The following is a 27,842-nucleotide window of genomic DNA, read 5'->3' on the forward strand; positions in this document are numbered from 1 at the left end:
AGTATTCGTATGAATACCTGCACATTGCATGATTCATGCACATATCAAATATTCATCCCATCCCGTTTCTCTTTTCAATTCAAAGTGGCTGTAGAAAAGGGCCTGCTGATGAAAATGAACAGGAGGGTGTTTGTGGCAAAGCTGTCTATCATGGGCCAGCTGGCCCTACAAGGCAAGACAGGGCACAACTTGCCCACGACTTAGCAGCTATCCCTCAGCCTCACTGATGAACTGGCAACATAGGGCACTTAGTAATCCCTGATGGGTGTAATGGAGTTAGAGTGACTGACCCCAGCTGTGGAGGACTCCTTAAACAGTGCTGAGCTTAGCTGTTAGGGAGATACTACAGAGAAGGCAGGATTCTTCTGCAGGAAGGAGAACCCACTGGGAGCAGGGTAGGCTCCTGAGTGTGGGGAGCCCTGAGATAGGGCTCATACATGTTGGAAGACAGGTAGAAGAACCAACATGGAGCAGAGTAGGTTCTTGTGGGAGAGGCCCAAGATAGGGACTAAAAAGATCCAGGAGATCCCTAATGGAAGTTTCCAGAGTCCCTGGAGAAGGGAGGCATTAGGGGAAGAAGCTAGATCAGAGAAGCTCTGGAGGTGCTAGGAGAAGGGGCCAAGCAGTACAGGACTTCAGTGGTACCTGAGAGAGGTAGAAGAACTATTAGTTTGGGCATTTGATTTGGACTTTCAATTGGACCCCTGGAAGGGGCCTGAACTTTATGAGGAAGAGGAAGACCCAGCGAGAGGCAGATGGCCAGTAGCAGGTGCCAGGGACAAGTACCCTTTGTAGTATTGCACCCCAACCCAAGGGAGTGCTACAGGTGGTGAGTACATGACCTTACACTCTCCTGAGAAAAACACCAATTACACCATATGTTTCTGTCAATTGCGCTTGTTGTAAAATGAAGATATGGATATACGGCGTGACCCAATGAGCATCAGTTCATTGACTTAAAATGACATTGGATCAGACCCAGATTGAGGAGATGTGGCTGTTTTGTGTCCCCAGTTATTAAAAATAAAAAAGATTAGAAAACCCCCATAATTCATGATGGATGTGAATAGGAATCCCTCCAGCTTCAGGAAAGTTCAGATCCAAACCTAAACTCTACAGAGTGTATGTCTATCTGTCTATAATGTGCCTGGATTGGTCCATCCATCAATACAGTTGACTGGAAAATAGAGAAAAAAAATCATCAAAAATACTTTGCCTTTTTTTTTTTAAATCAGAAAATGTCACAACCATCACTACAGCTAACACTTGCAAATCATCAAGATGAGCTTTTGCTCAAACTTTCCCCCAAAATTCACCTTCAGGTACTGAAACCAAGCCTGGAAAGTTTCAAACTCCAAACAGTGCAGATTCTTGGATTGCTAAAATTCAGTTAAAAATAAGGTTTTAAAATGGAAACACTCAGGCAACCTTGAACCAGAGATCTTACTTTCAGTTCAGCTATAATACTTGTGATCTATAAGGCAGCTACGGTCTAAAATTTGTGTCTCCCCACAGTCCATCATAAAACTAACCATATTCAAACACACACACACTATCTGACATTTCTAAATTGTCTTTCATCCCAAAGCACGTTACTGCAGCCATAAAGCACTAATGAAATGCAGTCATCTCTTAATGCAGGATGGAACTTGGCTGATGTACAGCACACTGCATATCACAGTCTAGAGCAGTGGTTCTCAACCTTTCCAGACTACTGAACACCTTTCAGGAGTCTGATTTGTCTTGTGTACCCCCAAGTTTCACCTCACTTAAAAACTACTTGCTTACAAAATCAGACATAACAATACAAGAGTGTCACAGCACTCTATTACTGAAAAATTGCTGACTTTCTCATTTTTACTATACAATTATAAAATAAATCATTTGGAATATGAATATTGTACTTGAATTTAAGCATATAGTATACAGAGCATAAAACTGTATGACATTTTAGTTTGTATTGACTTTGCTAGTGCTTTTTATGTGGACTGTTGTAAAATTAGGCAAATATCTAGATGAGTTGATGTACCCCCCCTGGCAGATCCTGGCGTACCCCAAGGGGTACATGTACCTCTGGTTGAGAACCACTGATCTAGAGGAAGAGGGGAAATCTTATGCAAAGATACTGTGGAAAAACCCTAGTCTTATAGAGCATGGCATGGGATCTTTAAAGTCTATATAGCGCATACAAGATTTCATTTTTAATGTCACAATCTAAGGACTCCCACACAAACTGCATGGCATTCAATCTTGGTAATAATATTACTGTTAATCATAGCAGCACCCACATATCCCAATCTAGATTAGAGTCCCATTGTGCTGTGCAAACACAGATGAAGACAGTTCCTGAGCTGAAGAGCGTCTAAAGGACAAGTCAACCCTTCTTATTGTCCCAGATAGTTAAGGTGTTTCAAAACGGAGAGTCAGCCATTAAACTACTCCATTTGTGTGAAATCAGACATCTTGTTTCTTAAGCTATACGACTGTAGATTTTTAATAAAAAGTGTTTCTTGTAATCTAAGCCATATTCACTTCTTACCAGTGGAACCTGGGCTGCAGACCTCAGTAGTGGGGGGACTGCTATGGTGCAGAAGATGCTGATAGTCTAGGGACAGGGCACCAGGAGATGTGCTACGGGTAAGCCCTGTCAATGAGGCACTTACAAAGCCCTAGCTAGGACTTAAGATAGCCTTCCCCTGGCATAACCCCCCTCACCTCCTCCATGAATATCCTTTTTTCTCCCCCACATTTGTGCAGTTGCACTCTCAAGAAAGACTCCTTTAAGAGCTGGGAGGGGGACCCCAAACCACCAGGTTTTAGCTTCAGGCACACAAATCCTTAAGAGGGAATATGACTTTCCTCCCCTATAAATCTTTTATACAAGTAGTTCATAGCTGCACTGAATCACCTCGGCCATTCCCACAACAGGCTGTAGTCCTGATCACAGCACAGAATGCAGTGCACAGCAAAACTCTGAGGTTTCTCCAGAGCCCTGTGAAAATTCCTTCTGGATATTTTGGTTTACAAGTGCTGTTCCCCCCCAAAAAAGAAGTTTTAAATCCTTTACGGTACAACGTTGGGCACTTGGTATTACATCCTCCCTTGGTTAGAGGACTTGGATTGCTGGATTCTGATTTACAGAGCAAGAAAAATCTGATTACTGGAAGTTTTTCTTTTCCTCTTCCCCTTCCCCCCCACCCCCACCCATGTTGGGAATTTCCATCTAACCAGAGCAGCTGGACTCCAGGCTTTTTTGAGAGCAGAAATATTGCTTGAGGTTCATTTCCACAACCCCATCGTGCTGCATTTACTATTTGCTTTTACTCACAGACTAGTTGTGGTTACACACACACACACACACACACACCCTCCTCCTCCAAACAAATGATATTTTATCTTTTTCTCCACAGGAGACTAAGGTTGACTGCTACTTATGCTTTGAGGTTTGGATATGATTGAGATGAAACATCTGTTAAGAAAAAAGGTGGAGAGAGAGAGAGAAAAAAAACTTTTTTCCCTCTAAAAATATCACGTCTTCCCTCCCACCCCCCAAAAAAACTTAAAGCATGTGATGAAATTTAACTTTTAAAATATAACCCTGGAGCTACTTGAAACTATAAAAGTCTCCTCAGTATCTGAGGCAAGTCAGAATTTCCACTGTTCAAGCTGGGCTTTTATGAAGAGCAGACTTTAGAAAAAGCTGTAATCTGTCTAGGTAACAAAGGACACTTGTTCTGCCTGTTGAGGTAAAACTTTGGGTTTCTGTAGCGACTGCAGCAGAAGTGGAGTTGAAGCATACAAAAGCAACCTGACTGATATACACTTTGAATTTAGGACAGCAAGCTGGCAAAAGCAATATGCTTTTTACTGCAATTGCATCTGTGTGTCTGCATGTACATGCCTAGTGTATTTGTTAGGTTCAGCAAGCTGACAGGGTTGTTGTATCTAAAACATCCAGCCCAAGGTCTCCTGGAATGTGACTCCCTTTACAAACTTTAAGGAGAGAAGGTTTCGAAATTTGACACCAGCTAGATGGGTTTCCTACTTTTGAACCCCCTGATGGAAAAGCAGCGACTGTTTAATCTTGCTACAAATCACGTCCTTGCATGCCATAGAGTCAGTCATGAGAGATGTGATCATGTGAAATCCCTGGACGTGACAAGAGGGGCTTCCAGCAGCATGCATATGGGGGGCTAAACAAAAGCCCAATGGAGGAGCACCCAGCTCTCTAAAACCTGGCTGAAGTGACCACACCTCTAAAGACAAGCAAGAATGTGTTGCCTTGGCAAGGCAGATATTTTTGTGAAAGTCAAACACAACTGAACTGATTTTGAAGTCGTTGCTAGAAACAGGGTGTGAGGCCTATTGGAGGTGATCCTGACTGCAGGTTTCTAAATGAAACCTGACAACCACTTGGAAGGTGGGAACTTTGGAACCAACATCTCTCTTCTGAGAAATCAACGGTCAAAGCATCTTTGCAGTTATGGTGGCATAAATCTGGTGTCACTTGAGAGGGCAGGAGAGAGAGTGGCATTTTGACTCACTTTTCAGAAATATGTTTAATAAAAAACTCTAGAAGCCGTGGTCAAGGTGACGAGAAAAATAACTGGTAATAATTGTTGCTGGGAAATTAAAAGTAGAAAAGGATCTTTGTTCTTCAAGCAGACTAAGTGAAGCCACTGATATTCATCATCTTTCCAAAAAGATTGGTTTCAAACTCTCAACTGATGTGTTCCCTTAATTTTATTTTTTGGTCATAATGACGGTTATCCCGGGGCAAAGTTGAACAGCATTTTTATCCTGCTGCACACATACAGTAATATCTATCTTAGTACTGTACACATTGGATCAACTGCTTCTCCCATCTGCAACCTCACTGACTCCATGAGGCTGTACAGGTGTAAAAGACGACATAATCTGCCTCAGTCTACTAATGGGCTGAACTGATTTTGTGACCTTTTGGTAACTCAGAACCAGGGATGTTCAAAAGCTGTAGCTAGAGAAGATATTTTGCCAGCTGAGATCTTGCTCACTATGTAAGCAGGGCTAAAGGGTCAGATAGTTTAATATTCCTGATGTTATTTGATCCTTTTTATGGCATCTTGGTATGTAGCTTGTCTGTAACTACAGGATAGTGGGAAACATTGCCAACATTGCGTGAAAGGAAGAGAGGTGGGAATAATCTAATGTATTTAAAATATTTTAAAAGTTTCCACATTTTTGAAGAATATTCAAGGAATTTGACCTGCACTCTGCAACTCCCTCACTCATTTTTTCACTTCCTCAGCTTCATCATGAAATTAACAAACGGTTAAGTTACTAATACGTTTTTAATTTTGTGTAACTAGTTACCTTTATGTAAAAGTCATTGGCAAGAAAAGAGGAGCTTTTACTGGTTTTGGAAAAAGTTTTGTATTATACCTTTAAAGCATCTCACCAGCATGCTCCGTTGGATAGAGAACTGGACTGGGAATCAGCAAGTCAGGTTTTTAGTCCTAGCTCTGCTACTGTGCCCTTGGGCAAGTTACTTAATGTCTTTGGTCTGTGTTTCTCAGTCTCTAAAATGGTGATACCACTTTGTAAAATGACTTCAGACCTAGAGACAAAAGCACTAAATAATTTGTAACATGTGTAATCTCTCCAGACCAATGTAATAGGTTAAAAATCTAAGAGAAAACATTCTGGCATTTAAACTATGGGGGAAAAGTGCAATTCAAAAAAATTTTAGTGAATGCTGGTGCTTGTAGGTGGTGCTGGACTGTCAGCTCTGGAGACTGAACTCCTACAAACAGAGAACATGTATAGTACAGTTAGACTGTGGCTTGCTATGCTCCCTGCTGAGCTATGTGTCTTAATTTTCCTGTTGGGATGCGGGAAGTGTGCAGGCTAAAGGACCTCCCCCAGCCTAAGGGGAGGATCCGCAAGGTCCAGGATTTCAATTAAGTACAGGGGACAACTAACGATATAACAGGGACGGGAGTGAGGTCACAGGGCTAAATGAAGGGAACCTGATGGGGACAACGAGCAGAGAACCCTGGACAGCGCCCACTGCTCCTCGAAGGTGTCAAGGGAGCCAGCAGATGCCGCCCAGAGGAACTCTGCCTAGATGCGTGAGCGGACGGAGGATCGGAAATAGGCCCCTGAGAGGCAGGGTCACTTTTAGAGGTGACAGAGTTTCATGCCCATTCTATCAGTGGTTTCTCTGCTACAATTGCCAGAAAGTGGCACTTGGTACCAACTGTCACGATCCTCTTGGAAATGGACGGAGACCACTGACTGATTTCACAAAGGCTATGGACAGCAACTGGAAGGCAACAGCTTTTTATCAGTACTTTTTTACATCACTACAGTTGAAACAGTGACCCTCGTACAGTGGTTTTCAAACTTTTTAGGCTGCAAATCTCCTTCCAAATAATGCAGTCTACCGCATACCTCATCCTAGATAGGGTCATAATATTCCCATGATTAGATTGCCAAATCTCACTCAATAAAGTATGTTGTCCGCCATTACAGGATTTTTCTCGCATACCCCCTGACGAGAGCTTGCATACACCAGTTTGAAAACCACAGCCCTAGAAGTAAAAGGTTTGTGATCCAAATACCAAACTCCTTAAAAGGAACGGTTAATGTTAGGGAACATTTTTACTTTTTTTAAGTGCTTTATACCATAAGATTTTCCTCCCACTCATGGCAAACAGCCTACCTGTTTTTTATAATTTCCTGGATCTTTGTCTGACCACAGGAAAACTTTGGCTAATCTACCAGGCTCATGTTCTTTGGTGACTTTTCTTCTATCTGCCAAACTAAGCAGTTTTTGCTTGGCGCCCTCCTCTGCTCCTTTTTTCTAGGTTCACTGGTGCCCTTTCCAATTTACAGTAACCAGCTTATCAGCTACCAGTCTGGGTGGAGACCAGCTGTTTTGGCAGACAAATGTAGCTACTGCGAGTGGGTCAGTGTGCAGCTGAAGATGCATTTCACAGGTGGCAGCTTTAATAGGGGGAGTTAATAAAGGAAAGATGGGCAATCTCAAAATTTTGCAGCCACTAAACAGATGATCACCAGAGGGGACCATAAACACAGGTTTTGCTGTATGTGAGTAACACGCTAAGCACAGAGGATTATTAATAAACCATAAAAATGCAGAGTTAACTCATTACACACCAGATTGCTGACAATAAAAGAGCAACCACTTTAATGTACAATTAAAGGGGTGTGGGTTGTGATATTAGTGATGAATTGCTACTAAACTGTAAACTGCTGGGGAAAGGGAGCCTTTCCTTCCCTGTCTGTAAAGTACCAAGTGCACTAATGGCACTAAGTAGGTAATAACAGCTTGAAGACTATTAGGCAACCGTGCATGACTGCATAACTCATCTTTTGTCAAGTGATCCTTTCCATAGCAAGCTGCAACCTATGTATTTTCCATATATGCTCAAATGGTTTATATACTGCATGTAACAATGCCTAGAAAATTATTTATATTTTCAATGTGAAAGAAATTATAACGTTCATAAATGAAGACACTAAATTATGTAGAGTTACTTAGATTTTAAAATCGCCGGGGCAGGGACTGTGCTTTTGTTATATGTCCATTGTCATGCCCAGGGGTGGCCAACCTGAGCCTGAGAAGAAGGAGCCAGAATTTACCAATGTGCATGGCCAAAGAGCCACAGTAACATGTCAGCAGCCCCCAGTCTTTCCCCCTCCTGCCCCCAGTGTCTCCCACCTGCCAGCAGCACCGCCCATCAGCACCTAACCCTCCATCCCTGCAGCTCCCGCCCGCCACGGTCAGCTGTTTTGTGGTGTGCAGAAGGCTCGGGGGGTGGGGCGGGAGGAGGAGCAAGGGTGCAGCTCACTCAGGGGCAGGGGCCTTGGGGGAAGGAGTGGAGTGGGACCGGGGCCTGGGGCAGAGCCAGGGGTTGAGCAGCGAGCACCCTGTAGCACAATGGAAAGTTGGCGCCTGTAGCTCCAGCCCCAGAGTTGGCGCCTATGCAACGAGCCGCGTATTAACCTCTGAGGAGCTGCATGTGGCTCCGGAGCCACAGGTTGGCCACCCCTGGGCTAGCACAAAGCTCCTAGGCACTATAAATAATAACAGATTAAGTAACCAAGGTATGCTCAAAAATATTTTACCTACAGATAATATTGCTTGTATCCATACCAGACATTTCAAAAAATTTCCTCAAGACTACGATGTACTGTGAGTGCACCTCAAAAGTTTGTTCAAGGTTCAGAGATAATATTCCTTCCAGTGAAATTCTCTATACATAAAATAGGGAATTACTGCTGAAAACAGACTGAGTATTATAAAAGTGTGTCCACTGTATGGCACATATTCTGTATTCCTAAATTCTGAATTACCAGTGACAGAGGGAGAAAAAGGAAAAAAGAATCACAAGGAGTAGCTTACATGTGTGGCTCAGTTCATCTCCACTGACCTTGAGTTCCTTTAAGGTGCCCATTGACCATATAAGAGAAAATCCAAAATTTTCATTTTACAGAGCGGTGAAATCAAAGGCAGGTGCTGAAAATAATAGACAGTTCTGGTCAAACTGTTTCTTTCTGCATGGCACTCAGTAAACAGAGTAGCCACTATTGAGTTCTAACCTCTTGTCATGCGGCAACATTGAGTCAACAATCCGCACTCATGGCTTAATGCTTTTGATGTTTACTTTGTTCTTTCTATAGTTCAAAAGAAAGCACTAATGCACCAGTCCTTTTACCAATCTTAATCCCAGAATCCCGAGCCTTTTGCTGTTGGCCAGTTAAGTCTGTTAAAACGAAAGGATTTGATCAAGCTTTACATAACAACACAGAAGTTAAATCCAGCTCTTTTTTGGACTGCTAAGACAGTTCTTTTTATCTTTGCTGCTCAGATGGCTTTAAAAAAAAAGAAAGGTAATGAACTTGGCTATGTAAAACAAATGAAGGAATTCAATTATTTCTCCTATTACCACATTGTCTTTTTAGTGTGACTCTTCTAAAGAACTCTGACTTATTCTCTAATCAAGTCTCTCTGTGTGAATGCTATGAATCTCCCCCAGTGGACTGTTGTGACCTGCTGGGCTTTTCTGCAAATCCATGAAATGCTGTTTTCTTCCTCAGTTTTCTTGATTTAAAAAAAAGCTAGATAACATATAATTGTATGTCAAAGTACCATCAAGGGAGTTTGGCAGTCCAGAAATATAGGACCAGTTAAAGAGGACCAGGTGAAGGAGAAACAGCTCCAGGCAGATAAGGGTGTGTCTACACGGAGCAGCAATGTGCACTAAGGGGGTAGCGATTTCTAAAGTGAACTAATACACCACACATTAATTTGTTTACATAGACCCACAAGGTCCAGGATATGGTGTGCACTAAAAGATCCTGAGTGTGCTTTAATGTAGTGCTATTCAAAACAGAACTTTTAGTGCACACCAGCAGGGTCTTACACAGACCAATTAATGCACAATGCAATAGCACTTTATAAATCACACCCCCATCGTGCGCATTGCTGCTCTGTACAGACAAACCCTAACACTATAAAGCACCAGAATCCAGCACAGGAAATCTTCACCTGTCCCAAACTGCAGAAGTGCCAGGTTCTGCCCCCGCTGAAATAAACCATTGATTTGCTCACTTCTTCTCAACCCCTACAAACGCAGAGAGGAAATACAGTCCCGTGGTTAAGCTGATTGTCTGATAGTTGGGGGTTCAAATCCCTGCCCTACCATAGACTTCCTATTTGACCTTGGGCAAGTCATTTAGTCTTTTTGTGCCTCAGTTTTCCATCTGTACAGTAGTACTTCTGTACCTCATGGGGGATAAATACACTAAAGATGGTGGGGTGCTCATAGTACACTAATAGAGGGGGCCATAAAACTATTTTATGTAGTTAGATCTATTTATCTAAAATATCCACTTCTACTTTACATAAGCAGTTTCTGTATAGAAAATTGTTAGAACTAGTTGTCCTTTGTATCCATAACCATGTTACAGAGCCATGTTTGAACTTCACTAGAAAGGGGTAGCTTCATTGCTGTTCTAATAGTCCATTACCCCTGCAAGAGGAAGTATCCAACAGGACTCCAAGAAGGGTAGTGTGGATGCACTGAAAAGTCTGAAAGCATTTTGATTTGACACAATTAAGCCACATTAAAGAAACTGTTCTGGAAAAGTGGATAGAATTATTACTAATGGGGAAAGCAGGGCACGTAGGTATCAGAAAGGGTCGGGGAAATTTGCTGTCTTTTTAGAACAAGACAACGCCTTCCCAGTGTGCATTTAAGCAAGAAAATCCTGAGAGAGAACAGTTACCTTCCTTCCAGCTGCAAGAGTGCCAGGGCAAAATTCTTCCCGGGCTCCAGGGAGTGAGAAAGGACCACCTACACTCATCTACCTCCTGCCCTCACTACTCAGCTTCTTCATACGAATGAGACACACTGGAAGTAATAATGTGAACTGCACTTCTTGGCATTGAGCTGCAATGACAAAATATAATAGCCTAAAAGTGCCAAGAGCAGTTTTACTCTCTAGTAAAGAATCCTGCTACTGGGTGTTATGTTTGCTGTATAGTGCAATGCCACAACCAAAAGCAAACCACGAATTAGACGTAGAGTTGTGTATTATACACCACAATATAATTAGATGAAAAAGACAAAATGAGACACATTGTGAATGGAATTATTAATTTTACTGGCTTTTCATATCCAGCATAAAATTGGCTTTTTCTACAATTCTGTCTATTAAAAATTCAACAACATCTGCCAAGCATTACCACAGACATCACCTATTCTAAATGGAGGTAAAACCTGTAGCAATCTCAGATGTGGCAACTGTTTCCAAATGTTGGTTTAATAATGACAATTATTAATTATTATTTATATTATAGGAGCTCTCAGAGGCCCCTGCTGAGACTGGGGCCATATTGAACAAACATATAGTAAGAAATAATCTCTTCTCCAAAGGACTTACAAGCTAAACAGATGATACAGACAGAAGAGTGAATTATTATTTAACCCATTTTACAGATGGGGAACTAAGATGCAGACACTGTTAGAGTGGATGATCTTTTGAGTCCCAGTTCAGTATCCTAAATATAAGATGATCCGCTTGACAGCTCTCATATATAGTTTTACCACAGAGTTTGTTTGTTCCTCTGGCATGAACTACATATTTTTAAAAATAAAACCAGTAGCTGGCCATGCTACGAACATAGCACTAATATAGATAATGTTATCACAACTCATTGAAGCTCAGTTTTTAATTCTATGCAAAGAGAGAAACTAAAATTCTATGTGAAAAAGTAGCTTTTAAATCAGCTGATGGTTTTAAACTAGTTTCTTTCAGCAATTCCACAACGCTTCCTGAGAGCTGGGTTTTGCCAACACCAACCCAACAGAAATGGACAGGTGTTACCCTGGTAATGGTCATTTTTACAAACTCTCTGTTTGATTTCAGCACATTATATCTACCGTTCATACTGTAAGGATAAGGCCTTCGTCTGCAGCTAGGTTAAAAGAGCAGCAGCCATTAGCTTAGAAGCAGGAAGTCGCATCCTCACATTCCATCTAAATTACAATGTAATATCAGGCTGTTAAGAAGGAGACCCCCTCCTCATAGCACCCACTATCACCAGATAAAGAAACAGATCCTAAGATGGTCAAAGAAAACTTAAGTTTGCTAGCATGCTGTCTGGCAAGAAATCAATTATCAACAATTGTAGCTGTGAAATCTATACTTCTTTATTGTTTTGTCATTATGGTCCCCACATCCCTATTGTTTGTCTGTATGATCTCTGTCTGGTTCTTTGATTGTTTCTGTTGGTTACATAATTAATTTTGCTAGGTGTAAATTAATTAAGGTGGTGGGGTATGATTGGTTAGAGAATTTTGTTAGGATTGGTTAGTAAAATTTTAGTATAATGATTGGTTAAGGTATAGGTTCACCCCAGGACTCCAGTTTCACTATATAAACTGGGGTCCAAAAGGAAGTTCTTTGGGAACCAGCTCCAGGTCACAGCCCCAAGAACAAAGCTGCCAGACCTCAACACTCTGCCAATGACACCGTGCAGAAACTGGAGTCCTCCAGATGGACCTGATCCTGACTGGCCATGAAGAAAAGTTCATCTACCTTACTGGGAATGGTGAGCACTGTATGTGTAGCGTGTGCCGTCTGGTTTTGGGGATTGTTAATAAATAGAAGTTAGGTAGGATATTGCTGGGTAAGGTTCTTTCACTGGTAAAAGACCCCACAAACCCACAGAAATGTGAGGGTGGGTGGCTAAATTGACAGGGTTACGCCTGAGCCCTAGGAACGGGGTAAGGGTGGGTGCCCCTAGAGTGTGTGAGTGACAGAGAATTTTGTGCAGGTAACAATTCCCTCTGGGGCACTTGGCATTGGCCACTGTCGGAAGACGGGATACTAGGCTAGATGGACCTTTGGTCTGACTCAGTATGGCAGTTCTTATGTTCTAATGCAGACCAATAGTTTACATGCCCCTTCTCATATAAATTAGGCAGCAGCTTCTAAATGAAATTTAAAACTTTATGCTTCCATCCCCAAAGGAATAAAGATGCTCCAAGAATCATTTGCTAGAGAAAAGCAAGAGGAGGCTCAGAACCTAGACTCTCCACTCAGGAAGAAACAAGCAGAGAAAGTTCTACTGGACTAGCAGAGCAGAACTGCAGAAGCCATATTAACTGATGGGGGACATGTATTTTTGGCACCTTCAGTTCCACCAACACAAAGATGAGTTCTGGATGGGAATCTTGACAAACAGTGAAAGGGTATGGGGTTATTGATGTGAAAAACCGCATAGGTGCCATCTAGTGCTGCGACCCCAGCAGAACTCACGAATTATTCAGAGTTGGATCTGGTTAGAACTTACAAGGGGGAACCCAAAAATATTGAAGGACTTGCGTTCTGTAAAAAGAACTCTTCCACTACATAGGTACTGAACAATGTCCAAATCTACTGTTAGAAGACACCCAGCTTCTAACTGCAAAAGTATGAACTCATCATTCTAGACAGCGGTCTTAATGAATTCTTCCATTGGAGCTTCCGCTAAGCAACCTCATGCAGTATCCATCTCTATCTTTTTCAAAACAGGAGATTCATCTACAGTCTCAGTGATACCAAACCTCATTTATCAAGAGCACATGACCTTAAAATCCAAGGACATTTTTATACAGTCTTCTAACCACACACACAAGCAGCCATTGTATAGAATGGTGGTATTGTCTAAATAATACTTGGTATGGTTCCTTACATTGAACTAACTGGGGACATTGCTTCCATTAGCCCATAACCTAAGTATAGTGCACAGCCAAAGTAACTAGCCACTGTGTAAGGGACAATCTCATAAGTGCTTCAGCAGTCCCATGGCTGTTGTGTCTTTGCTACACAGGGCAGGATAGCTAGTAGAACTACGCAGTTGAAGATCCAATGTCCTCAACTCTGCGTTCCTCATCCCCATACCCAACCCATTAGGGTGCAAGAAGCCCCATTAAGCTGTGTTCTTTGGCACACAGGAGGGGTACAATCCTGCTGTTCCCTTCACAGCAGAGCTACACCATTTTCCACTACCGTTAGAGCCACAATTACAGAAGAGGCAAGTTTAGCCTCATAGACCAGAGAGCTGCACAAATAATGACATCTGCTCTTTTGTGCAAGATGTGCTGAGCAAGAATCTCTAATTCTTATTGGAGATTAACAAATCTGGTCTCTATGCCACAATCAGACTGTGACTACACATCTGCACTTGGAGCTGGGGGGTGTGATTCCCAGTGCAAGTGGACATACTCGCGTTAGCTTTCATGGAGCTATCTCGCAAACAGAAGCCACCACAGCCTAGGCAGCAGTGAGCGATGGCACTGGACCAGCCACCCCAAGTACTTTCCCAAGGGGTCCCTGAGGGTTTGCACCTGGGGCAGCTAGCCCCTGCCACTGCTCACTGCTGGCTGTGCTGTCATGGCTACACGGCTATTTTTAGTGCGCTAGCTTGATGAGCGCTAGTGTGACTACGTCTACTTGAGCTGGGAATCACACTCCTAGCTCAAAGTGTAGACATCGTCTAGATTTGTGGATTTACAGAAATATGGTGTACAGAATATGGTGTACAGGGTTTCAGAAATATGGTGTATTCCTGTCTTATTAGCCACCAAAGATAATGACACTCCCCATACAGACTACACACTATTAGTCACAGAATTCACACTTTATGACCTTGTTTGAATTTTCCAAATATGCCTTAGTATTAACCCAGGAGAACTGTTCTTCATGTACCTTCTAGACGAAAGTGTTCATCACCAATTGTCTCTCTGTAACCTTCACCAGACGGCTCCTGTAGAAATAAGAGGTACAAAGAAAAAAAAAGATTCAATGGCTTTACAAAACATTGAAACATTAATCAAATACCTAATTTGATTCCAAAGTTAATGACAAATGTTATAAATCATAACGCAACTAGCCCTCACAATGCAGTCATCTTCCTCATGCACATACGCACCATTTCATGAGTGCTTATGATAACAGAGAGAAAGGAAAAGGTACAGGTCTAAAAGTTTGAAGTATCCCATTCATGGCCAATATATCTTTACTGCAGAGATCGTTAAGAAACACAAAGCCAATAAAGTTGGCATTCACCCGGGAATTAGGGGCAGCGGGCAGGGACGCTTCTGCAGGAAGACAAGGGTAAGTCAGTATCTCTCCAAAAGGAGGACTGGTTGTATTCATTAGCTTATTTATTGAGGTCATCTAATCAATATGAGTATCACTTCATTTCATTTTCTTAAAGAGACTGACAGAGACTCAGCAATTTTTTAACCTTCAGAGACTGTACATTGCCCTACCTTTCTAAGTGACTTGTTAGCAGTTACCAACTGTCTCCTTTCTGCAGACCAGGAGGTAACTAAAGCAAGAAATAAGACCCTGGGAACTCTGAGACCAATTTCTGTACCCGTGTTTTTTAATTAGATTCTACAGAATGCACTGTTGTCTGAACAACCCTGAAGAACCTGAAAACTTCCCTTTCTCCTTGTGCATGTACATTTTAAATAAAGTTATGAACTGGTGGCCCAAATCTGCAGCCACCGCATGAGAATGAATCTCACTGAAAGGCATGATTGTGCTGGATAAAACTATAGGGTTTTTGCAGCGCCATCAGAGCAGCCATTTTGGATTTATTCTTCCAAGCAGCAAATCCCCACAACCTCTTTCTGAAGCTTTGTTTTTATTTTAAAATATCTATTAGAGCCCCTTCTTTCTTAATAAGTGTTGATGAGCACCAGCCCTTATCTCCAAAATAAACAAAGGAAGGAATGGGCATAGAAGGAAGGGAAATGCTATTAAATGCTGCAGTTGGTCATTACCACATTTCTGCAAGAGGATGATATCTCCAAAACTAACTAACTAAGGGCCTGACAATAACATCCTCATATGTGTAGGCACAGACATTGGCATAAGGTGGAGAGACAAGCATCAAAGAATTAACTTGAAGAAGTAGATGTAGCTGCCTTTGCATGGCACTCAAGGGTAGATTCTGTGCGAAGTCCTCACACTAACATCTGATTATACGAGTAAGTATGAAATCACACCATTAACATATCTATCTCTCTCATTTAAGCTGTACACACAGGACTGTTTGGGGGACATGAAAAGGAAAAAAAACCTTAGGAAATAACAGACCCTGGTTTTATGACGGTAACACAAAAGATTTGTGAAGTTAGGAGTTTTTAAAATTAAGGGACACAAATGCACTTGTGAAAATCAGTGTTTACTTTCACTACTGTGTAAAAAAAAGTGTGAGGAGAGTTCTTCATATTAACAAGAACTTTTGACTTACTTGCACTATTAAAGCAGAGCTCAAGTCCAAGCCCTGAGAACACTAGGATAAGTTCAGTTGTAAATATACTACAACTTTTAGTTTCTTCTTGCATTTTCAAATGCCCCTTTGAACAGGTACGTGTCATCATTTTCTTTGGGTCCCCGAAACAGTGCCTTCCACACTCAAGAGCCCCTCCAATGACTGTATGGTAATGAGCTAGGTAGTGTAGTGACTATGCAGACAAACATGGTACCATAATTCGTTCATATACCCCTACATATTTAGCAGCTGCTTTTGAACTGAGCAGAAATGTTGATTTACCACTTATTTTCTTAGAAAAGAGCCATGGGACAGCTGGACAGCTGCTAGTTATAAGCTGAAATCACCTTGCTTTTAACATTCCACGCACAGGGAAATAACTTCCACTCTGTAGCCCCCACCTCTAGAACTCCAACTTTAGCAGTATAGGCATTGGATAGGACTCCCAAGTGCTGATGCCTAATCTTGTTATCTTCTGGGCCAGAAGAAATTATGAAATCCATTGAGCCATATTGACAAACCTTGGAGTCTAGTAACTTATTTATTTATAAGAAGTTTTCTTGGTCATAGCTAAATTACAAACAAACAAAACCTTTTCTTTTAAAGGCAAAAGGTATTTCACTGTAAAAAACAACACCCAATAAATAAGCTAATAAAATGCATCTTTAGCAACTGATACCTCAACAGGCAGGAACTGAGAAAAAGAATGCATAAGAGGGGAAAGCAAATAGTTAATATTCTATGAGTTGGACTCCCTATTTTCTCATTTTACTCATTAAATGGGCCTTATGTAAATATTTTTACATGCTAGTTCTAGCTTCACTCCCTGTAGCTCCTAGTTATTCAGTTAAGTTATGGTAGTGAGTTCATACGAACTAAATTTTAAATAATTATTTTTCCCCTTAAGCCAAATTATTATGACTCACCAACTTCTGGGAATGTTTTTGTTGATGGTGTAAAGCAGTAATACTAGTGTTAAATGGCATATGAATTGACAACCCAGTCCTAAAGCTGACGACAGCAACACTTGCACAATTTACTGACATATCTAGACAGCTAGAACTCATCAGCTGCCAATTAAATTTGCTCTTTCGTGCCAGTAAGATTATGACATGCATTATTTCTGATAGACAGACATTTATGCAATAGAGGTGTGGGAAACTGGACCCTAAAAATATCTACTGTTATACTAAGATCTTACGGGAGAAACTGAAAAACTAAGCCACAAAAAGTAGCACTGATCCAAATATCACTATTGTTTTGGTGAACAAATTGCACTGGAAACAAGTATCACAGTATCTTTTAACACCCCAAAGCCAGATGTCACAACCTATATAAGTGCCATAATGCCCTCTGCTTGTGAAAAGTGTTCTGGACATTTCACATATAATAATTCTCAGAAATGAAGAAAAAAAGACAATGGCTCGGGGAAAGTTATCTACAACAATCCTGATTTCTTCTCTATTGTAAAAAATGCAGAATTCTTCCAGTTACGCACAATTATTGTTTTAAAAAGATTAATTAGACAATCTCTTTCTTCAGGCTGAGATGGGGGAAATGCATTGGCTACACCAATTCTGAAAATGTAATACGACAACAGAGCCAGGCGACGGTGTAGCATACATGTTGGCAACGGAAAAATAAATGATGTTAATGAGAAGAGGCAGGGCATTAATCAGATGAGCATACCCAAAGAAGAACATGAAGGAACGTCTTTAAAAAAACCAAAGGAAATATCTGCTTGATGAAATAGTAGTTGTGATGAAAGACCAAATTAAAATTCCGATCTTGCATCAGATTCTGCTCGCATATACCCTTCTGCTCTGCATGGATGCAAGGGTCCACGTTAGCAGATTGTACTAGAGGACGGGTGCCTAAGAGAGTAAAAGCAGCCATGTGTAAGTCTTAGATATCTGAGATATATCACAGTCCTGACACCGTGTTTTAAATCACAACACTGCATTTTCCAACTGGAACACCAAGTCATGAAACAACCAAAACCAGATGTACCCTGTGACATACTATATAAATGAGGTCAGCAAATGTTTGAAAGAGTAAAGAAAAGAAAAGTTTATGTAGAAGGAGTATTCCAGTGTGCCATTTCTATAGGTTGCCAAACAGGATCCCATCTACAGCAAGTGTTTGCACCTCAGTGGGAGTTTCCCAGATAAATAAGTTAGCCCCTGTTAGCTATCAACACAAATCATACAAAATGACTAAAACTCAAGCTCAGACATCTGCTTCAAAGCTGTTAACAGCTGCCTGGCTGACTTCAGCAGTAAAGACCTTGTGTCCCACATATTCTTTTCTGATAGGTGCCACTGTAATCAACTGAGATTTAAGGGGGTAGGAGTAGAGAGAAGAGTTAATTAGTGCAACTCCCTCAGAAATGCAGCTCAGTATATACATACATAAGGCAGAAAAGCCATTTTTAAAAGCTCCCTAGTCCAGACTTCTACTTAGCTGGTTATAGTCAGACAATCCCACCTTCTGCTCCCCTTTGCAGTAGGCTCAAACTCCACACTGAATTCTAGAACACTGGGAAGTCTATTTTTTTTTTAACCCCAATCTGAGCCCTAACCACTCTGTTCAATTTTAATACAGACATGATCTTCTGAATTGCTGAAGTCAAGACATTCCTTCTGGCCATCTCCAGGCTATTGGATTCAAATCCCCAGCTATCTAAAATGCTGCAATCAGAATATTCTTCCTTTCCCATTGTTCTGTCCATGTCACTCTTTTCCTTCAACCCCCTCGCTAACTCTCCTTCTGCTAAGTTCCTTGTCTTTGCCTCCCAGGCTCCGCACGGTGGTACTCCTGTCTATATTTGAGCTCTCATCCCCTTCCATGGTTCCAAGCACCGCCTATTGACTACCCCTAGCATATGATGTGAAGGCATAACAGAGCTGAATGCCATCTGTATATCATTGGCAATTGAGCCCAAGAATTCTCTCACTTTTGCCCAATAGCTGCATATAGGTATCAATAGGCCAAGAGAGGATTGAACATTTTGATACTGCACAGATGAGAGCGCCTTGAGGACGGAGGAGCTGATACACAGAAGTATTTGGGTACCTCTGGGTAAAGCCTTGAACTATTTCAGGGTCTTTCTTGATTCCAACCATGTTGAGTGCTGCCACAAAGCCCAAGAATATAAATATAGAACTATTGTCTTGTCCACGAGCATCATCATATCTGCTCCATATTCCGGTCTGAAATCCAGACACCTCTACCATTATAGCCTGTAGACAGATATATTTGGAGAGGGCTCTTTGCTAGCTTCTCATTAAATGTGTTAATTGTGTGAGTATCCAAACGACGAGTTATAGGTATAAATGGCCGATTGTGGAAACTATTACCATGATTAGGTGGGCAATCATAACTGCACCCCCAAGTTAAGCACACATTTTGGTCATGCATTGCCCACTTACACATTTGAAAATCACGCCTCAAACATTACTCTGTTCTTCAGTGCTACCTGCTCTGCTTTTTACTCCTGATCTTTTCAACTGTACTGTAGCTGCCTGCACCAGGATTGTAAGCCCCTGGTGGCAAGGGCTTCCTATCGCCATGTTTATAAAGCATTTTGTATACCTGCAGCATTATACAAATTTCTATCAATCCATTCATATCCTCAGCCTCTCAATGACAAAGCTGAAACAGAAACATCACCAGAAAAACAACACAAAATTAACAGATACATGAACCATGCAGAAAACCACTCAGTGGAAAAGACAAAACTACAAAGGCTAACACCCACACATGTATGCTTTAGTACAAGTCTAATCATTTCTCACCATGGGGCAGAGTTGCACCCTCTCCTATTTATGTAAACTCTACGTATATTTTTAAAAATTGCTTTTTTAAACGACTTAATGATGAAAAAAATTCATTGGGATTCTACTTTCTGTAAGGCAAATGCAAAGCAGCTCACACTTGGGACAGAAGTCTAGGTGACTTCAGCTAGACCAGCATTAAAATATACATAGTAGCTGTAGTAATTCAGTTTATTAAGCAGAAGTGGCAAGCTCGAGTCTTTTAGGTAAAAAGATAAATTTGACTTATCTACCCCTAATTTTATTCGTCTGTGATCCATTACAACTGGGTTATTCCTCTTCAGATTCTAAGCATGGAGGCTCCTTTTTAAAAAATAAATAAAAAATTTCTCTCTAGAGTCACGATATATTAACACAAGGTACAGCTGTTCAGAGAACTGATTGCTTCACCAAATTCCCAGTGTCTAGCCTCCAGCTGAAGAATGAAGAGGCAACTACACCTGCTGGCACTATGTTGTGAAGTTAGAGAAAGTTTTTTTTAAAACAAAATAATAACAATCATAAAGAAAACTTGTATCACTGTTGCACATCCTCTAATTGAGGAGCAACACCGATGTGCTCTGAATGGTGCCCCATTGAGTTGTCTTTGGTAGTAATGTGAGGCCTCAAGAGGGAGTGAAAATATATACTATAGGGAGAATGTCAGCCAACCCCCCGTACAGAGGACCATCAAAGAAGTGGCAGAGGAACAAAGGTGTTTTACATAACAAGGCAAAGCTGCAGGTCGACTGACAGAAAGCGCTTTTAAAGTGCATGTTGCATCTGTCTTGTCCCACTCCCAGATCCTCAACACACCTTCCAACATGGTAGAAAGACACCAGTTTCACATCCCTCTGTGGTATTTCTCATACATTCCTCAGCTGCTGGAAAGCAGGTAGCCACAATACTGAAATGGAGGCCTTTCACCTTGGTTTTCAGCGGTTAGTAGAACCTTCCTTTTTATGTTCACTCATATAAATGTGCACACAAAAGCTGTCAGCCTGGTCAAGTTAGTTCAGTTAATTTGAAACGTGAGATTTCTATTACAGTTTGGCAAGGACTCTACAGAACACATACAGCATGAATCTGGGAGAGAAAAAACCCAAGAGATTATTAAAATTTTGACCTTTTGCATGCCTTCAACTTGCAAAAAACACCAGGAGTAAGAACTCACGTGTCAGCAAATAAAATTAGTAGACAATCAGTGCTGTCTCTGAGGGGACATCTTAGTCTAGATGTTCATTGCAGATTGAATGTCACTGGTATTGGCACCTCTTGTTTGGGGTAAAATTGAAGTCAGGAGTTTCTATGTTTTTAGAAGCTGTTCCAAAGTCTTTCAAAATCACCTCCACCATGAACACTTATCACACTATTATTTGTGTGGCCTTTGTCTTACTATGCTGATTGAGATGTGTTTGGATACTCTATTCCAAGAACTTCTGATAGATAATACTGTCCTACCTTACACTGAATTTGAAGCTAATACACGAGTAGCTTTTCTGGAAATTCAAATATTACTTCTAAAGAACCAGTGCGAAAACTTTTAATCGGAAAAAAACTATCTCCAGATGAAAAATATCTAGTCTTCAAGATGAAAGGGAACTAAGACAATAAATCCACCTGCGGCTATATTTAAATTCATTTTAAAGTCCCTTCAGAGGGCCATGTGTTCAGTTTTGAGATTTAGACATTTGCTGTACTTTGTTCTAACTATCCTCTAAGCTCTTTACCAGTGACAGGGTCATCAGTATTCTTTCCTTTCCCCCTGCCTCTTTTATCCTGCCTATGACACGAACTATCCTGAAGACCAGATTTAAAGGAGTAGGGGTGAGGAAGAATCTTCATCCAGTTTCCATGCTGGAGAAGCTCAACCAAATCCCCAAAAATTGTTGGTTTTTTTTTTTAGGTTTCCACAACAAGGCAGATAGTTTCTTTAAGACGGTTCTTTGAGATGGTTTCCAGGTGCCTTAGGATGGTGAAGCTATATTACCCACTGTATGCTACACTGAGAAAAAAGCACAAACAATAAATGTGGAGTATCGTGCCTCATTACGCAGTAGACAGCATTCATTTAGGATGTGATCCAAAAATCCCAGAGGTCAACAAGAGACTTTCCACTGACTCCAATGGCCTTTGGATTGGGACCTTACAGATTTAGTTTGTAATTTTAAAAGTTTTTTGTGAGAACATCCAGATTGTCTCCCTGTTTGAACGCAGGTTCTCCCACAGCATAAGGCCTCGATCTAAAAGCTGCTCTAGATGGATAACTTCTGTTATTCTACAAGGCTCCTCTTAGATTCCCCAAATCTCTTCTTGTTAGTAGAGGAGGTATTATTTAGGCAGCTCTGGTTGTCAGGAAACCTAAATTCAATTTCTGCTCTGCCACAGACTTACTCTATTTAAACTGCTTTGGTCCTCAATTTCTAATCTGTAAAATGGAATTAATGATACTTACTTTTGTGAAGAGCTCTGGGATCCATGGATGAAAATGCACTATTATTATACTCGCTAAAAGGCACAGGTGTGCAACCCCAGAGACGTATGCTAACATTGATCCATAAATCTGTCAACAGGAGGTGCTGGCAAAACAGATGGCTCACATTCCTCCACTAACCATAACCCTTTCCCCCCCAGAAAACCCAGGTATGTCAACTAATCATTCTACAAAAGGCAAGAATTTTACTGGGCCAGGAAGTCATAGCAAAGAACAACAATGCCACTAGCATGACTTCTAAAATTGAGTCAACAGAGCGCCCTGCGAGAGCACAGACATCAATAGCGTCAAAAGGCACATGCTGCTTTCACCCCTCCTCTTTCCCCCTAAAAAAATGTAAGGCAGCCACTACGAGCCAGCAGGAGAGAAAGCTAAGGGAAAAAAAGGATGAAGAAAAAGAGAAAAGTGGTCCATATTCAACCCTACAAGCAGCACAATATCAAAACCATGCTGAATGCTAAGCAGCACTAAGCACACAGAAACAGGCTAAAACATTGCCACGGCATCTGAAAAACCTGAATTAGATGAGCAGTGACATAGTGACCTGCAGGGTCAGAAGGATTACAAACGCCTATACAGTTGCCTTCTAAAAAAATTATACATGAGCGTTACCTTTGAGATAAGGAATTTCAATTGCCCTCTCAATAGCTGAAAACTAAGGGTACTAAATTTCCCTTGTAATGTTACTGTAGCAACAACAGCTGTGGCAGGCTTTACACTAAAGAATCTGAGCGCTGTTCTGATTCAGTGTTTCAGCAGGCAGACCATATTGCAATACAAGGACCAGTCTGCCATGCACATTTCCTTAAAAGGAATCGCAGGGCCATAGTACCACATCAAAGCTAGAGAGTTTAACAGATTTCCCTCCCTCCCAGTCTTTGAGGCTGAGACTTCATACTCCAGAATTTAATATCTTTTTCCTCCCTCACCCCCCCCCAGCCCTTTTGTCTGCGTCTCTGTTCTCTAAGAGCTAACAGATGTTGATGCCATGAAGTTTCAAAGAAAACTTTTGATGCCCATATAACTCATTACAACTAATATATTCCAAGAATGCTTGTAGCTCAGGAAACACTGGGGTGAAAAAACCAGAGGAGAAGGGGCAAATGTCTACACTGAATAACCCTTGAGAGAAAATAAATAGTTCACTTCAAAGTCATTGGGGAATTCTTTAACAAGCTCTTTCTTCTGCAAACCACAGAACAAATTCAACTGAGCCTAGAATTCCCAAGGGGAAAGAAAAATAACCCCAAATAAATGGTGAAACAGGGGGAAGTTAAGATGACCAGTTCACCCATCAGCAAAATACCACAATCTGAAGGTGGGCTATTTCCAAGCAGCCCTGATTATGCCTGGTCATTAACCCACCCCTAGAAAACAGAGTTTGGCAGCAATAACTATAAAGAGACATACCCTAAAGTTTAAAAGAGCCAAAACAGCATGAAGAGCTTCATCAGCTCTTGCAATCATTGAGTTCAAGGATCTATTTCTAGTACAGCCTTCCAAAATATTCACCGGGACAAGGTGTTAATTAATTAATAATTAATTAATTAATTTATATTCTTTTACAGGAGAGGGAAACACTTGCTTTTTCAGCCGCATGTTGAGACTCAGGCAATTTGATTTTGAGCCAGGGCTGGTAAATTGTCGTATCCATTTTGCATCCAGACCCTCTCTTAATTTCTCTAACAAATCTCCACCCCCAACAAGCTGCTCCAATACACAGCTGCATCCTCCTTTCCTTTTGGTCGGAATCCTTCTGGGAGTAAGGAGGGGTTGTTTTGGGGCGGTGGGGGTGTTGGAGGACGGAGGGGGTGAGAATGAGATTACATCAATTCCACAGCAGGAAGATCAGATTACGTGGCTGTGCACAACGCAGGGCCCAATCATGCATTCCTGACACAGGCAAATCTCCCTTGAAATCAGTGGGAGACCTGCCTGTCTGAGGACTGCAGGACCAAGCACTCTGGTCAGAGAGCGAGAAACAGCAGGGTTCCACACCTCACACCACCTCTATCAGCAGAATTCTTGAGACTTGGAATCTGTCCTACATTCGGAAGAATATACAATCCAAGTGCAAGAAAAAACAGTTACAGTATTAACGTTCCCCCTGCCAACCCACAACCCCCGAATTTTACCTAATCTAGGTAATTATGAAGCTCCCAACCCACCTGGTATCTAGGCACAAAAGGAGCAACTAACAGATTTTAAAACAGATTTTAATATTTTAAAAAATTCTAGGCTTCTCTCATTTTATAATTCATATGTAGCAACTGTAGATGAACAGAAATATTTTGTTTGTAAGGTCTTTAGCGTATTCATGCTTGGACTGAAGACAGAAGGAAAGAATGAAAGTCAGGTGGCCAGTCCTTCTTTTACAGCCACTGGAGTGCAAGTTCACTTTTTGGAATGGCGCAAATACACCCACCTCTCCATTTCACAATGCACAGAACTACTGCTTCTTCACAGCTCACTCACTTCCAAACACCAGCTAATGCATCTGCTTTCAACTGCAGAAAATCCTTCCTATGGCAGCTCACTCTTTACCATCTTCCCCCACTTCAGTTGCTATTGCCACCCACACATCTTTCCAGAAGAACAGTCCCAAAAATACATTGGCAAATAGCTTAGAAAAGACACACACCAACTGTTAGATTAGATTTGTTCAGACTGAAAGATATATGTTCCTTCTCTTTCTGGTGCCTAGTAAAGTGCTTCTTCTTGCACATCTCTTCCACTGCACCATTTTGGGATTATTCAGTTCTCCTATGGAACAAAAAAGGTCAAGTCCTCAAAATATGAGGGTAGCCTTGCCAAGTAAAATACCATCAGACTGTGACAGTGCCACACATTTTAGGGTTTTACAGCTAAATGATGGACAAACATCAGAAGGTTCAGAGTTCTGATTAAGCATCGATAAATTAGGGGGATAACAGAACCCCCCAAATATCATAGGTCTGTAAGATTGGGACTGCAGGTGAGGTAATGAGTCATCCCTGCTTGATTAAGCCACATGCAGTGATGTGCTAGGCTCCACCCAATCCACAAGCCAGGAGCTGGTCTGGTGACTCTGAGGGCAGGTATATAAGCCTCACGTGAGACACAGCAGCCCAGTCTGCCTGACATCACTTCATAGGTTGCAATTCTCCTGTCTGATAGTGGTTACAGACATTACAGGCTCCAGCCTGCTCCAGCCCTGTTCCGAGTCCTATACTTGTTTTGATCCTGCTCTTGACACCTGATTGTGGATCAGACCTCTGGCTCCAGTTCCCAGCCTGACTGCCACTGCACTGCCACTAGACCCAATTGCCATTGCTCCAACCACTAGGTTTGACCATCTGTGTCTCAGTTTCTGACACTACAGGTCTCCCCAAAACAACTAGATACTTCCAAACATTAGGCAAAGAGGGGTTGCTCAGTGCATTAGCAGCTTTCAAATCTGACAATAACCATCTCTACTAGGTGCTCTGGCTGCTGTGTCATTTTGACACCCCAGCAGGCATTAAACTGCCATAACACCCGAGTGGGGCAAGCCCCTGGGCATCAGAGAAAGGACTGTTTTCTTAATATATTGTGTATTTTACCCGAGTTTATTTTATCCTTTGAATAGTGCTATCCTTCAGCCAGTGCTAACTATAAACAAGACTCCCACCTCCATGGGGGGACGGGGGGGAGGCAAAGAACCTTTAACAGGGTATAAAAGAATAACCTCAATGGGCGGATTCTGGGCTCCAGCTGGGTTCTACAATAGCTGGGATATCACACTGAAATAGTTTTCGCTACAGGGTGAAAAATTAGTAAGTGGCATTTAACCAAAATTACAGTAACTTGTGTTTTCCCCAAAAGCTAAAAATTTTCTCCATGGTAAAAAAACCCCAAAACAGAATCTTTACATTAAAAACTAATTAAACAACTAGGTCTAAAATCCTTAAGCACTTACTCATTGAAGCCAACAGATACTGCCTGAGTAAAAACTTTGGGATTTGGACCAATAACAACAATACTCTCAACTTGCAAAGTGCCGTGTTACTGCTTTCCATGTTCAAAGTACTGCCCAAACATTAATTAAAAGGGAAGTGACATGTCCAGGTTTTTATTAAACTTGCTGGACTATCTCAGCTGTCAGCATAATTTTACAGCTTACGCTCAATTTGAGAGTGTAAGTGACTGTTGCTGGAGTTTGCATGAGAAAAGCCTTGAGACCATCCAGGGCATAAGAGCTTCCAGTCATGGATATTTCTCCTTCATGCATGCTCATCTCTATGGGCCTTCTCTCTGCAGCTCACAATTCTCTTCCATGTTATCATGTTAGCAGCAATTAACATTCCTTGGATTTCTCCCCATCATGTTTTATTTGCCAGAGAAACAATTAATCCATTTCTAACTGTACGTCTCCAGCCTTCAAGTTTTGGAGGTTGTAGCTACTCAGTGTCACCAACTCTCATGATTTTATCATGAGTCTTGCAATATTTGGTGTTTTTCTTAAAGCCTGAGCTCCTGGAATCCTGTGATTATACCCGAGTGTCTCATCTTATATTAAAAATATTAAGTTTCAAGCCCTCATGGTTTCAGATAAAAGCTTAAAAAATGAGGCCCACAAACCAGAAGGTAAATAAAAATAACCCAATGTTTATTACTTTTTGGAGTCTGGCCAGATTCATGATTTTTTAACACTTGGGGTTGGCAATACTGCAGTGTCCACGTATTTCTTAATAAGCTGCGAATACATAAGAACTAGACATAAACCACTCTCAAAACACGCCTACCCCTGCATATGAAGTTCCTACTGTACACACTAGAGCTGTGTTACAGGCAGACAATTCATTCCTCTAAATACAGCAAACTTCATGAGCTGGGACACATTTGAGAAATCCTCATTGGGGGCATAACTACCATTCTCTGGGTACAGACAGCTCTGAACCCAGTGGGGCCAGTATGGTTTCACTGGGTGAGTGGGTAGAGCAAAGGCAGCTCAGACACCAATTTGCTTGGGGTTTGTCTTCACTGCAGCCTTAGCTTAAGTGTTCCCCTAACCTGACTCCTGCCCCCAAAACAAAAATCGCTAGCTTGAGTTAAGCAGTTCTTTAAACTCGAGCTAGCCGGCCCGTCAACAGGAAAGGGCTGAAGCTTGACTGCTGTTAACGCTTGAGCTAGTGATGTAGTGGGGACTCAGTTACACTGTGCAGCTAATACAATCGCTCTGTGCAGCTGTGACCGCACAAGGCTAATTCAAGAGGAGTTAACTCTAGTGTAGATAACTTGAGCTAAGACTGCAATGGAGACAAGCCCTTAGCTATCACAGTGATCAGCATGGTAGAAGAACAGAGCCTGTTTAACAGAGATGGGTCATCTAGGTCAGGGAAGAACAGGCTCATGACTTCTGTTCCAGAGACCCCGGTTCAATCCCCTCTGCCTATGACTCACCACGGAGTGTGGTGGTGTTACATATGCTCACAGATGTAGTACAGGAGCCCGAGGAATGTGAGGCTGAATGTCATACGTCCTGCAGGGCCACAGACTGAAACCCAGCACTAGTAAGAAGTCAATCAAATGAGTGAATTTGATGCTGTAAAACAAGTACAGGAATAGAACCCCCATTTCCACAGTCCAGTCAATGATGTATACTGTACCCTTCATGGCTCACACCAGCTTTGTCTGTCTGCCATCCTTATCAAGGCCTCAAAGTGCTTCC

At 41.6% G+C, this 27,842-nt stretch overlaps 1 protein-coding gene across 2 annotated transcripts in view; it reads right to left on the reverse strand.

The window, feature by feature from the left end:
* Nucleotides 1–27,842, reverse strand: part of NKD1 (NKD inhibitor of WNT signaling pathway 1) — a 146,429-nt gene that overhangs the window by 43,497 nt on the left and 75,090 nt on the right. For both annotated transcript variants that reach the window (XM_027822135.3, XM_007059658.4), the window contains exon 4: nucleotides 14,266–14,323. In XM_027822135.3, the coding sequence (XP_027677936.2) occupies nucleotides 14,266–14,323 (58 nt within the window). The remainder of the gene's footprint in view (nucleotides 1–14,265; nucleotides 14,324–27,842) is intronic.

This window comes from Chelonia mydas, chromosome 12 (genome assembly GCF_015237465.2).
Source record: "Chelonia mydas isolate rCheMyd1 chromosome 12, rCheMyd1.pri.v2, whole genome shotgun sequence".
Taxonomy (NCBI): domain Eukaryota; kingdom Metazoa; phylum Chordata; order Testudines; family Cheloniidae; genus Chelonia; species Chelonia mydas.